This window comes from Prinia subflava, chromosome 11 (assembly GCF_021018805.1).
Source record: "Prinia subflava isolate CZ2003 ecotype Zambia chromosome 11, Cam_Psub_1.2, whole genome shotgun sequence".
NCBI lineage: Eukaryota > Metazoa > Chordata > Aves > Passeriformes > Cisticolidae > Prinia > Prinia subflava.
Window position 1 is genome coordinate 17,648,180 of NC_086257.1, and position 15,707 is coordinate 17,663,886.

The 15,707-nt window shown below is 40.0% G+C and overlaps 1 protein-coding gene across 3 annotated transcripts in view; it reads left to right on the forward strand.

The window, feature by feature from the left end:
* MCF2L2 (MCF.2 cell line derived transforming sequence-like 2) overlaps nucleotides 1-15,707 on the forward strand; it is a 130,968-nt gene that overhangs the window by 39,455 nt on the left and 75,806 nt on the right. For all 3 annotated transcript variants that reach the window (XM_063407961.1, XM_063407960.1, XM_063407959.1), the window contains exons 8-15: nucleotides 949-1,073; nucleotides 2,613-2,727; nucleotides 3,387-3,506; nucleotides 4,026-4,217; nucleotides 4,562-4,753; nucleotides 5,169-5,346; nucleotides 14,047-14,150; nucleotides 15,499-15,587. In XM_063407961.1, the coding sequence (XP_063264031.1) occupies nucleotides 949-1,073; nucleotides 2,613-2,727; nucleotides 3,387-3,506; nucleotides 4,026-4,217; nucleotides 4,562-4,753; nucleotides 5,169-5,346; nucleotides 14,047-14,150; nucleotides 15,499-15,587 (1,115 nt within the window). The remainder of the gene's footprint in view (nucleotides 1-948; nucleotides 1,074-2,612; nucleotides 2,728-3,386; nucleotides 3,507-4,025; nucleotides 4,218-4,561; nucleotides 4,754-5,168; nucleotides 5,347-14,046; nucleotides 14,151-15,498; nucleotides 15,588-15,707) is intronic.

Genomic DNA, 15,707 nt, shown 5'->3' on the forward strand with positions numbered 1-15,707 from the left:
GCCATCACTTGGCAGTCCATTGTCTGGAAACCACTGAGGAGGAACAGACACCTGGGTTCGGGAGGTCAATTCGATTCACCTGTGGAAAAGACATTTTACAGCTTCAGGAATGATAGAATGGGGAAGTGTCACTTCCACTGTGTGAGGGGGAGTAGTGGGATCACATCTGGAATAGCATGGGCTTCTGATGAAGAGTTCATCAGAAAGGAGGGACTTACATTGGAGCAGAAACAGAGAACATCTGTGAGGATAGTCAGCAATAGGCAGAATGAGCTAACTAGATGATGACTGTTGGTTTGTTAAAAAAAAAAGTTGGGGCTAGTTTAGCTTTGCAGAGTAAGGATCAGAAGTAAATATTACTGCTGTCAACAAATGCCTTAGGTTAAATACAAGATTAAAAAATGCTACTTAAGCTATGTTAACATAAGAACAATTTTTACAGAAGAAGTGTGCAGTGATGTGGGGATTTGTCATCTGACAAGTTCATGTTTGAGCCTCATTGTCTTTTTTATTGCTCACCTTTCATGCTGGGAAGACACTTCTGTGAATGACTTTTACAGCTGACGTGCTGTGGCTCAGCATGGCACAATGTTGTTTGAGGAAATTCCATTAAGAAGCACAATGTCTCGGCCCAGTCTTTCCACTCACAATCTACAGCATACATTCAATTTGTGGCAGAATAATTTATTCTGCAAGTGGCCTGGTCAGATATGCAATCTGTTCAGAAATTACTCTATTCCTTTTCTCAGAAACAGATCTACTATTCAAAGTTAAAATATTTAGGTCTCTGCATTTGCTAGAAAAACATACCACCTTTGGTAAGCATTTATATTTTGTTTCAAGTATTTGGTACTGATGAAAGAATCCTCCTTTATTACTGCTCTGTTGTCATTTAGAGTGCTGTTAGAAGAACATACAATTTGGTTTTTGGCTTGTTTTTCCCCTCAGGATGAGCTGAAGCTAGCAGTGAAGCAGGGGGCCACCTTACTGACATGCATCCGGGAGCCAGTCACCCGAAGTGCCAACAGCAAACTCAGTCCAGATGAACTGGAAAATGTAGCCACAGTGGAAAGGTCAGTGGAGCTAGACTACCTTGTGCAACTTGCTAATTTATTCGTAGGAGATGCAAATGTAATTTAAGTCATTTAAATATGCAGGTTATAAATTACCACTGGTTCACCTGGTCAGGATTTATTGGACAGGTAAGTCAGAGAAGGGAATGGCTTAGAGGAGGTTACTTGACTAAACTGTCAAGGCAAGTTCAAACAAGTCCTGCATTTCATGCTGATTTTTGGTCAGACCTGGCTGAAGATTTAACGTGGGACTTATTTTCTCCATAACTTGTGTGGCTTCCAAACTTCTGTGCCTGGTTAGAAAGTGGCACCTGAATCTGTGAGATGAGTGGGTGGTGTGCTTGTGGGTGTCTGTGGAAATACTGGGGGAAGAACAGATGAAGATGATACCTGAAACATCCTGTGTGTCACAGCTGCAGAGACACACAGAGAGAGAACTCCCTTTTCCTTCCTGCAGTGCTAGTTATTACCATAAAGCTTTTAGTCACCGTGTAGAAGTTTCTGCTGTGCCATGTGATGCAGTGCAAAGAGAAATGCCGTGCTAGAGTTTCAGTGTGTCTGCATTCACTGGGAACAAAGGTGCTAAAAGTAAAGCTGAGCTGATATTTTTTTGCTGAATACTTTAAAATCCTTTGAACAGTCATCCCAAAGGAATTTGTGAATTCATAATTCAACAACAAGCTTTGGTTACAAAAAAGTTTTCCAGGGACAGATTGAAAACAGAAATTTGTTTTTGAGAAGAATAGAAGGGAGCCATTGGCATTTGCCCCAATAACTTGGTGGTTTCAGAACTCACTGATCCCTTATCTGCCCAAAGAATGGCCATCTATTGAAATACAAGATATTCGGAGAACACTTCCTTTTTGTTTTTTCTATTTGTTTAAAACTGTTCTACTTTGTAATTAATGGATCATTGAGAAACTGTGAGGATGACTCACTAGCCTGGTGGCAAATATTTTACTGAAGATATGACACCTTGAGATTAATCTCTTTCCAAAAAATGTTTCATCATTTACACAAAATAAAACAATGTCCATGGGAGACATATGAGCTTCTAATCTACTGTTTTTAATGGACTGGGAAAAATGATTCAGCCCTTGCCTATTTCTGATGGGTGAAGATAATTAACAAGTTGTAGAGTTCTGCTTTAATCATTCCATAAAATAATAATTGCATCATATTCAATCTGCATCAGTTGGGGATGAATTATCTTTGAAGCATTGGGTGGAAACCAGGGAGTGACTGCTGCCCTTGGCTGCCAGCACACGGAACAGCTCCAAGTCCCTCTTGCACATCAGGAGCAGGGCTGTAACTGCCGCAGTAGATCCATGCAGTTGTCACTCATCTGTCACATTCCTGCCTGTCCTGCTGCAAATTTCATTCTCTTTTGCTTAAGGGGGTGTTGACACAGAACCCCCTTACCTAAGTGTAGGGCTCCCCACCATCTCCCTGCTCTGCTTTCTGCCATCAATTACTGTAACTTAAAAGAAGTGAACTATAGGAAATAAGTACATTCTGTTCATTATAATTTCTTATCAGGTTGTTGGCTCAGTTGGATGAAACAGAAAAGGCTTTTGATCAATTTTGGACCAAGCATCATCTTAAACTAGAACAGTGCCTGCAGCTTCGACACTTTGAACACGATTTTAGAGAGGTATTTCTTTGTTCTTGCTGTCTAGCTTTCTCTGGTAAATAAGGTCAAATTCTACCCATACTTAGAGTATACTGGCAGTCCAAAAAGGAGGTTGGGAGAGAAGACTTTAATTGTGAAATAGGAAATGAATATTCAAAAATTAAAGTCTTGACAGCTTTCAGATGTCTTACAACACTTGAATAAGACACAGTGAGGAAAGTGCTAGATTGTGAGGCCGAAATGTGGAACACCAATAAGTAAATTAATCTTGATAAATAGTTTTGCATTTAGGTGTGACGTTATCAAACATAAATTCTTCTGTGACAGTAAGTTGCCAGTCCCACCAGAGTCAAGGGAATACAGTTTATAAAGCCCAACTGTCAGCCCAGAGACTGGAGTAATACAGATTCTGGAGTAATATAAACTCTGGAGTTACAGGTTGTCAAAACTTTGTGGGCCTAATTAGTGAGAAGCAGGGAAACTCTTTGAAGAGTAGTTGGTTGTTGATTTATTCCTTGGATTTTCCATTTTGGAACAAATGGAAGACTAAACTTGAGATGCAGACTCTTCTCAGAGACATAGGTGAATGTTTGTTGTAATTTTTATCATTATCTTTTGATGGGGTTCTGTGTGGGTTTATTTTGTTTTGGTTTTATGTTTTTGTTGTTGCTGGTTTTTAGGTAAAACTGACATTGGATAACCTTATGGAAACACAAGCAGGTTTTGCTGACATTGGAGACAGTGTGACTCGAGTTGAGAACCTCCTCAAGGAACAGAAACATCTGGAAGAGAAAGGACAGGTTTGCATCAATTTAGTATTCTAGTTGCTCTAGACATGGTATTATAGACACTTCTTTGTCACTATCCTTTTTTTTTGTCCAGATTTACTCTTTTCTCATAAGTCATTACTTTAAATTGCAAAACACAGATCCTAATTTGCAGAAGCCAGAGTTGTTCAGACCCAATAGTTCCATTTCATTACTTGGAAAGCTAGGGAAAAAAGTAGGGAAAAATCTGATATAATGAATGTTCCTAGTATGTGAGAAAGAAGTGGAGTCCATAACCTCAGCGGGCAACCTGTTCCAGTGTTTGGTCACCCTCACAACAAAAAGTGTTTTCTGATGTTCAGATGGAACCTCATGAGTTTCAATGTACTCATTGACATTGAAGTTGGCCTTCAATGTAAATACAAATTAAGACATATCAGCTATATAAATATTCCAAACCTTTATCCCCAGGCTACAGCAGGGGTTACAGAGATGGATTGTCCTTATTATGCATGGCATTCTAACTTTGACTTTTTCTCATTAATTTCACAGGAACCTTTAGAGAAGGCCCAGTCTCTAGCTCTCCATGGAGAACAGCTCATCCAAAACAACCATTATGCAGTTGACTCCATTAGACCAAAGTGTGTTGAACTCAGGAGGATTTGTGATGACTTTACCAATGAGACCAAGAAAAAGTATGATATTTTGGGAAAGTCGCTTGAGCTGCATAAGCAGTTAGATAAGGTAAGTGAACATTTTCAGATAACAGCTCTGGCAAGGTTCTACTAAAAATGAAAAATTTTATAAGCTCAGGTAATTACGATGAAGATAAAAAATGTGTTTAATTTTTCTCCATTTCATTCAGTAAATGTTAGTATAAATATTGGAGCTTTGCATTAGTTCAGCAAGTTTAGTTCTGCACATGCTGATGGAGTGACTTGTGGGCTGGAGCTGCTGCATGCTATGAGTACCATTGATCCCCTTTAATCACATATTAGGGCAAATCTGTTTTCATAGAGTAAACACAACACCTGACAACTTGGACTGTCAGTGATGATAAATCCTTCTTCCTCCAATTTGCTTTAAAGGCAAGCCAATGGTGTGAAGCTGGAATCTACCTCTTGGCTTCCCAAGCCGTGGACAAGTGCCAGTCACAAGAGGGAGCTGAAACTGCACTTGTAGAAATTGAGAAGTTCTTGGTAACCGCTAAGGAACACCAGCTCTCCAACCCGAAGGAGTTCTACAATCAGTTTGACATGATCCTCACCCCTGAAATAAAGGTAAAAACCCCTCAGATATGCATGTGCTCACTTAGAAGTTAAAAATTTCTGATTGCTTTGTCCATGAGTGTGTACTGGGCTATATATTCAAGTCTGCTAAAATGTTCCCCTTTCCCTACTCCAGAAGGGCACAGAGGTCAGTATTTGTGGCAGTAAATTTTACTCATAAGAGTAGTCATGCAACAGGTTATTTTCTTCAGAGCAGTGCTAGAAGCACTGCTTAACTCACCGTGTCTTGTCCAGTGAAACCGTGATCTGGAGAGAACTCACGGACTGGGCTGCAATGAACTGTCCGTGTCCAGAACTGTCACTGTGTGATCTCCAGCTCTAGTCCGAGTCTGGTAATACAAGTCCTTTCTTCACTCACTCAGTCCAGCACTGACAACCATTTGTTGTTTGCCTTTTCTTTGTCAAGGCCAATGCCCAAAGAATTGTACAAAAACTTGAAGATGTACAAGAAATGTTTGACAAGAGGCAAGTAAGTCTGAAGAAGCTGGCAGCCAAACAGACCCGGCCAGTACAACCTGTTGCTCCACATCCTGAATCCTCCCCAAAGCGAGCATCACCAAAGATTACCAGACCAGCAGCAGTAGGTAGGCCATGAGCAGCTGCTTCCAGACTCACACCAATGTTTTGTCCACATGGTCATGTTTGATTTTTGTTATCAGAATGAACACTTGGATTCGATGTGCAGTGTCAGCCTTGTAGGTCCAGCTACTAAAAATGAATATGAAGTATCTCTCACTGCAAACATACAAACAAGGTTAAATCAAAAAAAAACCCCACCAGGTTTCTCTTCCTAGGTCTAATCTACAGAGTACATCTCTATACTGTGTCTCAGTAATTCTCAAATACACAAGCCAGGATATTTGGCCATTCAATTCAAGCCTGTAATGTAAGCATGAGAATCTCTTTTACATTGCAGATAGTGTAATGTGAATATTTGGCTTTCAAGTGTCATAATTCCTCAAGTTTCAGTCAGATACTTTCAAAATTAAGTTCATTAGTGAGTGACACTGACTCATTTGTGGAATTTTTGCTTTTCCCTCTCTACCCAGATGTTCGTTCACTTTCTACCTTGTCCTCTGCTAACCATACAAGCTGAGCATTGCTTCTGTTTGGAAATTACTGAAAGTTCCTGCTTTGAGGCTAGCATGTGCATTTAACCAAGATGTTGTCTGCAAGAGGAACATGGGTGAAGCTAATTTGAAACAGTGTATCCTGGAGACCAGCCTCCCTGTGCTTGGTGGCAGGAAGGGGTTGCCCTTTGCAACCCTTGGGGCTGTTCCAAAGGGAAACCTTTAGAAAAAGCCTTAAAAAACCCCCTCTTTAATTTGCATGAAGAGCAAACTGCTTTCTCAACAGGAAGATGGCCACTAGCCTGACCATTTTGCTTTCTAGGCATACCAGAAGAAAGTCACACCAATGTCCCTGTTCTTCTCTGCTCTTCAACCCTCATCTTTTCTTCCAAAGGAAAATCATCTTCTTCCCATTCCCATGCTGGTTTGGCATCTGTACATTTTTTCCCCCCAAACCATGCTAGCTGTGTTTTTTATGGACAGTTCCTACCTCAAGTTTCAGGTTCTCTTTTGGTTTAAGGCAAGCTGAGAGCACAATGCCTGTGAAGAGGTCCTGCTCTGCCACACACACATCCTCCAGCACGGTGCTCCCCTCCACTGGGGTGGGCAGTCAGTTTGCTGGAGCTGTGATTTGCCTTGAAAACTGAATAAACAGACTGAAAAACTGTAGTAACTCTTTTTCCATTGCATGAGTTAGAAAAATACAAGGAGCTCTGGAGATCACACAGCCCAGTCATCTGCTTCAAGCAGCACTAATGTCAGAGTTCATCAGATTGCTCACTGCATGGCCACTAGTGCTGAAGCAAAGGAAGTTGCAGAAAATGGGGTTATGGGGTCAGTAGGTCAGAGCCACTTAGTTCCTGTCGGTGGCAGCACAGTTTTAGGATGGCTTTCACCTACTGTGAAACTGCATCTTCAGGCTAAAAGCTAATCTTGCTGGTCTGTTTATGCATGCAGTCTCTTGAACTGCTTCTTGAACTTCTTCCTTGTCATTTTAACACATTTGCAGATTTTTAAATTAAATTGTTGATATAGATAGAACCTTATAGAACAGTCACTGGTTTACGACAGTACTCTAAGCGTTGATCCTTGTTCATACAGCCCATCCCACATACTTTCAGCTCTTTAACAGAAAGTCATGAGATGCTCCCTTGCTCTGTCCTTTGAATTGCAGTTCATGGTTATACAACCCAGTACAGGATAACTGTGTGATAAGGCTTAGCCTGTAATGTCCTCTTGCAAAATAATAGGTAGGTGAAATTTATTTTAAAATGCTACTCTGGTTGTGAGGAGGTGTAAAGTACAACCCAGTCCTGTTCAGACACTGATGACCAGACTCTGCCATTTCATTCAGATTCTTGAGGTGACTGACTGAGAGTACCTCTGTACAAAGAAACAGAAGTGCCTGAGAATCTGCAGCTCACCCAGGGACTCAGTCAGTGACTTTAACAGTCATGAATAGTTCATGTATATTCCCATATTCTTTATGAATCATTTTGGTGTTATCCAGTTGTCTGCCACAAGGAATCATACTTTGAAATTCCTGAGTGTTCTTTCCCTCAGAATGCCAAAGCACTTGGCATGTACTGGTCAGTATTTTAACCTCATTTTCCAGAAAGAAAACTGAAGCACAGATAAACTGAAGAATTCACCAAGGTGTTTCACAGTCTGACTCTGAAACATGTCTGAGAGTAGAAACAGGGACACTGAGTCCTATTCCAAGCCTGAAAATGAGGCTGTGAAATTCTGCTCTTCTTGAACCTACCCTCTTTTGGACTTACCTCTGTGTCCTTTCTTCACATTCATGGAATTGATGCACTATCAGCATTTACTTATAGGGACAATTTATTAAGCAACCTCTTGTAAACCTGAGAGGCTTAGAGCACCTTCTCGAAACAGATTTTGTAACTCATTTGTCATTTGTTACCCAGGACATACCTGAATATTTCTAAGAGCTTGCAAAATAGAATATGACAACAGGAAAATATTGTGTTCCTAGACTGTGTAAATACAAAAGCAAGAAAAGGCAGTAAAATGTGGTAAACAGAAATAGAAGACCAGAAAGAAAGGCTTTTGTCCCCAGGCAGCAGAGTAACAATACCATGGCAGCACTGGAGTTGTTGGTCTGTGAAAGGAAAAGAAGTTACATTTGTTACAGAATAGATTTTGTTCTTCCTTGCTGACTTTCCATTTTCCTCACAGGGAGCAGTAGGGAAAATTCAGTCCAGTTCAGGGTGCTGATGGAAAAACCTTCACAGATATGTAGGCTCAGACATTAAATACTCCATTTTTGTCACTGTCAGACTCTCCATTTTACATGTGCAAATAGAGAGAGATGGATGTGCAGATGTGCAGAGATGGATTTTCTGCACACAGGCACACCTGATACTATGTCTGAGGGAAAGGGCAGGTTTCTGTGGGGAAATGACTGTTCACAGTCTCATGTCCATGTCCTTATGGTTTCTGATGACTCTCAGCAATATTTTAGCTTAGTGAAGGTCCAGAAAGGCAGCTCAGAGTTGACTCTCCTTCAGTCAACACTTTTCTATGGGTCTAGAAACTCTGAAGAAAAAATTTAGGTTAATCCAAGTTTTGCTCTATGCTTCTGGTTTCACAAGAGAACTTCTGTATTTTACAGGGCCAGGCCTGTTCAAGACTGAAGTACTTGTTCTGGAGTTACTGTAAGGCAGAAAATCTGTGCCAGTTGTATTTGGTGCATGTTTTAGCTGTGAGAACTTGATTAAATACTATTCACAGATCAACCCTGAAAAGGCAGAAAACTCTATTGATATTTTTATAATAAGAGCCTTGGAAATATTTAAGTAGCATATATGACACCTTATCTTAAGGAGAACTCTGTTTTCTCCCAATAGAACCTGCTTGAATACTGCTAATGGCTAAATTTGTCCCTGTGTCTGTTGGGAGAAGTAGCACTTGATAGCAAAATATTTTTGCTCTGATTCACTTCTGAGGAAATAATTTTTTATGATTTGACTACATATTTGTTCTCTGCATTTCTATGCAAAACTTTCTAGCATGAGTGAATTGGAATAGGTCCACAGAATCAAACCACAAAATCTGTCAGGCACAATGAGAGGAACTACAGAACTACAAAGGATAATACAAGCCTGTTAGAAATTACCACAGTTAGCATTTATCTATTTTGATTTGCTTGTAATTCTCCCAAACTCTTACTCTTTGAAATAAAAATTTCCCAAAGGCTATTTCCTTCAGCCTCACACATTCTTGGAAAATTTCAGTCAAAGAAGATTTGACCATCTCAGTGACCATGGTTAGGAAAAATGTCTTGGTTTAGTTACCTTTCTGGCAAGAGCTGGCACATGGCAGCACAGAGTGCTATGAAATATTCACCTTGAGAGTTCTTTGTGTGCAACATAAATGTGATATACAGGAGCAGAGATGTCAAAATTTCTGTGAGTTTGTTAAACAAATAACATGTTTAACAGCACATGGCACATACAAAATCCATGATTCACCATACAAGCCTTCGTCTTAGAAGGCCAAGTTGGAACACAAGATTCATAAGGGAGGAACACAGCTGGAGCCTTTTCAGTTCTTTAAATAATAAAATTGAAGCTGGTTCCATCTCAGTTAAATGTATACAACTGCTCATTGGATTCAGTCCAGCATTCCTCACAGTCACTAGTGCATAACACTCACTAACTAATAACATCTGGACAGAGGATAAAGGAAGAATTTCTTGCAAGAGTCTGGGGATGTGTGCAGGGAAAGTGAGGCTGTGGAGAGATTAGCTGACTCAGAAGAGATGGTGCATGTGACTTTCATGAATGGTTTGAGAAACCACTGGTTTCTATGGTTCAGTTTATTTCTATAAATGAAATTGAAAACAGGAAAAGATACTTTCAGTTTTGTGGCTGGGGGACTGCTATTACACTTGGGCCAGTCTGAGGACACCAAGTAGTGTCTCCTTGTAGAAGAATATTCCACATTCCTTGCTCCATGCTTCTTATATCAGCAGATTTAAGGGGGCTTGACAGAAATTTTGCTAGAGCGAAGAAGTCTAAATTATATTGCCTAAGAATGGCAAAGTCTTTCTGCCCTAAGTCATTAAGTGACAAACCATAGCTGCTCTGGTGTTTCTTTAGTTGCCTAAACATTCTGTTTTGTCATCACCTGCGTTGAAAACAGCAATTAAGCCACTAATTATCTTCAAACTCATATTCCTGTTGGACAGCACGAGCAGCAAGCCTCAATAAAGTTTAGCAGACTAGTTATTTCCATGCTTGTTCTTGCCAAAGGAATTTGATTCTGCTGTAGGTGATTAGTGAGACTGCACAAACCCATACAGAAAACAGATGGGAAAACATGTGATGGAGGAATTCCCCCAAACCTGAATGTAAAGGGTGGTATTTACTTGAGGGGGTTTGGAATATCTTACAGGTGCTGAGTATATATCGAAACCCTTGACTGTAGCCTTTGTCTCTTGCTAGCCAATGAGGTACACTTATTCTAGCAGGAGCTAATTTAGGGCCACTTACCCAGGTAAACCAAAGCAGCTGTCTCTGAGCACCTGGGAGCTGCCCACAGTTCTGTCTGTCCCTCAGTGAAGGATGCAGCCTCCCCTGTAAGATATCAGCACCTGAGAGATGGTGCCTGTGTCCTGCCATGCAGGAGCAGGGGGAAATGGGTGAAACCACAGCCTTTTCTTACAAGCAGCACAGCAAGTTTTCCTCACTGAATTTATTTCAGTCTTAGAGGGGTGGAGAGACTGCAAAACAAAACAGAGCACAGAGTCTCTGTCATTTTCTAGCAGCTTTAGGAACAGTACAGCCCACTTTACCATTTGCTGTAGGCCAAATAATACAACAGTGATTCCATACTTGTCCTACAACTTGTTTATAAAAAACAGTAAGCAGTAATAAAGTCACATTGGAAAAGTGTAGTGGTGCTCCAGGTGATGAAAGTGACAGACCCAAACTCTGCTTTACAATGCCCTTTGACAATATTTGCTTTAAAAGCAGCATCAAGTAATTTAAAATATTGATAAATTCAAAATGAAATCATCATTATGTATCATCCAGGGGTGTACTGTGAAACAAAAGGATGCAAACAACCTTGACACCATTAAGACATTAGGTCATTTCTAGTTTTCCTTTGTTCCTATGCCCTTTTTCTTTCAGTGGGCAGCTCAACACTATAATTTTTAGCTTCTTCAGCAAGACAATACTGTACTGACCTTGAAACAGCCAACTGTAGTGAATTTTATAAGGGAGTTTCCCTTATATTTCCACTTCCGCAGTAATTAGTGCAATGATAATTGACAGGTATTTGGGCTGATTCTTTCTGTACTGCTCCAGAAACTACTTAAATGCAGTGACATGTAGCAGTTTCTGACTATGGGCCAGTCAATACCTGAAAGATTCTCCAAAGCATAACCAAAGCAGCTTGTTTCCTGTTTTCAGTTGGTTTCTGGGTCAAATTGGAAAGGGAAGTTCGCTGTGTCAATGTGAATCAATTCAGTTGAATTTGACTGCTTTCTTATCTTCTACCTGTCTCCTTTTCTGAAATATGTCACACTGAAGAAGCCAAGACTCAGATTGTGAACTGATCTGAGTAATTTGCTGCTGGATCAAGGAGCACCTGCAGTTTGGCTTCTTATGAATGTGTCATCTTTCATTTAAACTGCCCTGTGCTCTTTCCTGGATCACCTGGAGCTGTCTGAGCTTGTAAGTTGTGATCCACACGTCAAAGTTGTAACTGATTTCCACTTTTTCTGCTGATTGCTTTCAGCAAGGGCTTTCATACCAGTATCAACCATCCCTTCGAGCTACAAAATCTTCTGAATAAGCTGAACAACTTGGTATTGCTGGCCATGCTCTTCTAAGCAAAAGACTTCACGTTTCCTGAAGTTATTTCTGTTGCTTCCCTTTATTTCCACAACATATCCATAAAAATTGTGAATTAGATTGTAGAGCAATCCAATGGCCTGAACTCAGATTTAGAGAGGGCAACTAGACACTGGCAGCATATCTAGGGTATTCAGATTGTGAAACAATGTCTTGGTGGCCAAGTCTTAGATCTATTTTCTTTATGTGGATTTTTCAAGGTATAAATAAGATATAGTTGGGAGAAGCTCCAGGAGATAATAGTTCTTAGTGTAATAGGTCTGATCACAACCTGTTTTACCATGATTGTGATAGGTGAGCCTTTATGGCTAAATAGAATCTCCAGGGTGCATCAATACACAAAATGGTGATTTTACTGATGCTTATAGACACTTAACTCAGAGATTCATGGGAAAACACATAAAAGGACCCATTTTAAAACTTACCAAATATTCTGGTTTTGCCTACAGTAGCAGTCACCCTCCCTGCAGATCAGAAAAGTATGAAGAAATTTGAAAATCAGGATAAATAGCTTCCATGTGCTGCATCTTGCATCTTTTTGTTCCCTTGGTTCCAAAATGTCGGTACACCACTTTTTGAGTGAAATAAAAATATTTGAGAGAACAAATACTACTGCAGGGAAAGCTTGCTTGGGGATGGGAAAAGGGTATTTCTTGAAAGCAGTGCTCAAAATCAAAACAAGTCCCCTGCTGTATATTCTGAAAGAGTGACGGAAGAGCCAAAAAGAGACATTTGCCTTTCATCTCAGTCCTGGGAATCACAAGAATTCTCTGCCAGTTGGTTATAGCTGCTGGTGACTGCCAGATTTCACTGTTCCATTGAGGAAACTTTCTAGTATGGAGTCATTGTGAGGAGGTAACAGGCATGAAATGGGCATTGCCAAGTTCTTATGTCGTTCAGCATCAGATAAATCCAAGAAGATTTAGGGAAGAGGTGGAGAGAGGCTGCTTTAATTAATTCTCTTCCCAGCTGTGTGACAAGGCTGTTGAAAAGACACAGGGTAGAAGAAATATCAGCTTCCATTGTTATTGTCTGTAAAACTGATATGTTGTCTTTTTAACTGAATATAATTCAGTGCTTCTATGTGCTGCTTTTTGCCTTTTTAAAAACTACTCTAAAATAAGAATATGAGAAGGGCATTTAAAACTTTGTTAAGGTATTTCTTTTAAAAAAGTATTCAGATCTCTCCTACATCAAATCTTTGATACTACATCCTCCTCATCCAAAGATGTCTGCATCTTTTTTACTGTATCCCTCAGCTTCTCCCAAAAAAGAAAAAGTTAATGACTATCAAGACTCTCCAAACTTCAAAACATTAAACTTGCTGAAACCCTCTTAAACAAAATATTGCCAGATGCATTTGAAAATACCAGCTTTTATTCTTGGAAAAAGTGCTTGTTCAATCAGAAAGTTTTGCCAGAATCAAAAAGAAAAGGACTTAACCTCAATTTTGTTCTTTGTTGCCTGACCTAGATTCTTTCAGCATTTCATCTGGCTTTCATACATGTTTTCATCCATGACATGAATGGCTGCCTAGATCAATTCAGAAACAAAGAAAAGGGAGAGTGTTGTTGGCCTTGTACTTGCATGTTCTGGGAACTCATTACCAATCTAAAACAAAGATAAAGCTTAACAGATATTTTCTACTCAAGCCAGGTGTATGATTCCCCTTCTCATAGTTCATTCTAACCCTTTGCTTTGGGCAGCAGGCTCAGCACAGGTGGTTTTGTTGTCAAGGATGACTGTCCAGTAGCCTCAGACACCTCAGCTGGGGCTTTCAGAGCCTGCAAGGGCCACCAAACCTGACAGAACAGGGCATATTCTGAAATGATGACCTCAGATTCTGTCCTTACACACCTGTCATTGTGCCTTGTTGAACTCCTGTGATTACTCTTTTGAGAGTTGTTCATGTAATGAAACCTTACAGGGAACGATCCTTTAATCCAACATCAATCAGCAAACCACTACCAGAAACAAAATTTCCTGGGAACCCACACAAGAAGCACCATGCAAGTCACAATTACCCAAGTTGGTACAGCTGGCTGACATTTACCTGTGCTGTCCTAAAGATAATTTTCCCAAGGGAAGCCAACCCAAAGCCAAACTGATCCTTTCAGTGTGGAGCTGAAGATGCCAATTTGAGACACGGTGCAGCACTGAACAAGGGAATCCATCCCTTGTTCCACCTGGCCTATCACTGCTCCATCACAGCCCAGTTCTCCAAGCCAGGTCTCATTTACCATTTTGCTCATTGCCTTTATTAGGAAGTAGAATTTTAACTTTTAACATATGTTTTCTAATGTTACTTTCTTTTTCACTCTTCCAGCTACCAATAGGAGGTCTACAGAAATATCCTGCCCTCCAAAGACTGTTTCTGAAGTCGAGTTATCAAAAAAGAAAAGCATTAAGAAGACAAAAGGTGGAATTAAGGTAGGATTACCTGTAATATGGGGACATCCCGTATTGTGAGAGAACTCAAACCCACATAAATATAGATTTACATACCTATACTTGAAATTAAAAAAAATGGAGCATTTCTAAGTTAGCTCTCTGATAAAGACAAGCTATTTTAACCCAACTCGTCTGTTATCTACACCCCTGACTTGCTCATACATTTCATTTCTATTCCTCTAAAGCTGAAAGCAAAAATTAAATACAGTCTATTTTCTGAAGAAAAGGCACAGCCCACAACTTCAGCAATAAGCACAGAATAAAACAGCAGGAACAGACAATCTCCCCTTTGCCTAAACCCTCAGAAAATGACTTTAGAATTAGTTTTACTCTCATCAATAGTGCAGATAATCAGCTGCATTCCTCCCATGTGGTTAAGTGTATGTTGCAATGTGGTATAGGCTTTATAACACATCCATTTATTAATTTTTAATTTCACTTCCCAAGACTACACTGCAAATTCTGCCCCCCTCCCTTTGCTCCCATTATTCTGATAATAGTTCAGATGAGGGCAGTTCATTACTGGATTCCATCATTATCATCAACCAGCTAAATAATTTAGCAATATAGAATGTAAGAATCAGCCCTTGGAAATGAAAGTGCTCAGGCACTTGGATTCTGCTGGCATTTAGATATTGGCTTGGATTAACAGCAAACTCAGCAGATGGGTTGTTTAACTGAATTTGAAGAGATTGGCTTTTGAATAAGTGCAAATAGTGCTTGGTGCTCTTAAAGCTGCAGGCAAAAGGAGGAAAAGCTTGCTTAAAACTTGCCTGGAGAGCACTTGAAATGATCCAGCTCTGCAAGACTGGACAAAGGAGTGAATGTTTATCAAAACAAACACTGGAGCTGTGCAGAAGCTCCGTTTCAGCCTGGGCAGGGGCTCTGCACAGGTACCTGTGCTCAGCACTGCTGCTGGGACAGCATAATCTGTTCATTTCTCCACAGGGCATTCTACAAAGAACTCTGAAAATGTGAAGTCTTTGGGTTGGCTTCAGACAGAAAATGAAAAAATAGTATTCCAGAGTCTAATGAACAGATTATTATGCCTGTAATTATCTACACAAGGAGATAATCCATCTTGTGTGGTGCAAGAATATAATAACTTTGCCTAGAGTAAGGAATGCCTCCATGCCAACACTGAGCAAGGATGGAGAATATAAATGGGAGATATTTCTGCACATCTAGAATTCAATTATTTGAACTTGTCTAATGACTTTCTAGGTTAGATAGGATCCGGATTTTATTCTTTCAGCAAGTTAAAGTTTTCTAAATGAAAGCATCAGTAATTAAGTATTTTCAGTTTTAACCTGTCCTTCTCATTCAGATTGAAGTGATGCATGAAGCCAGTCAAGGAAGATCTAGCAGAGTCCTGGTGACCAGTGAAAGTGATGAGAACTTGTCAACAAGGAGGAGGTAAGGCTGCACATATGAGCCACTATATATATTTTTCTTCTTAAAATGTAAATTACTGCATTTATAATGAATTCTCTACAACCTCTTCCAATTTCACCAGGATTAATAAATCATTAGCAA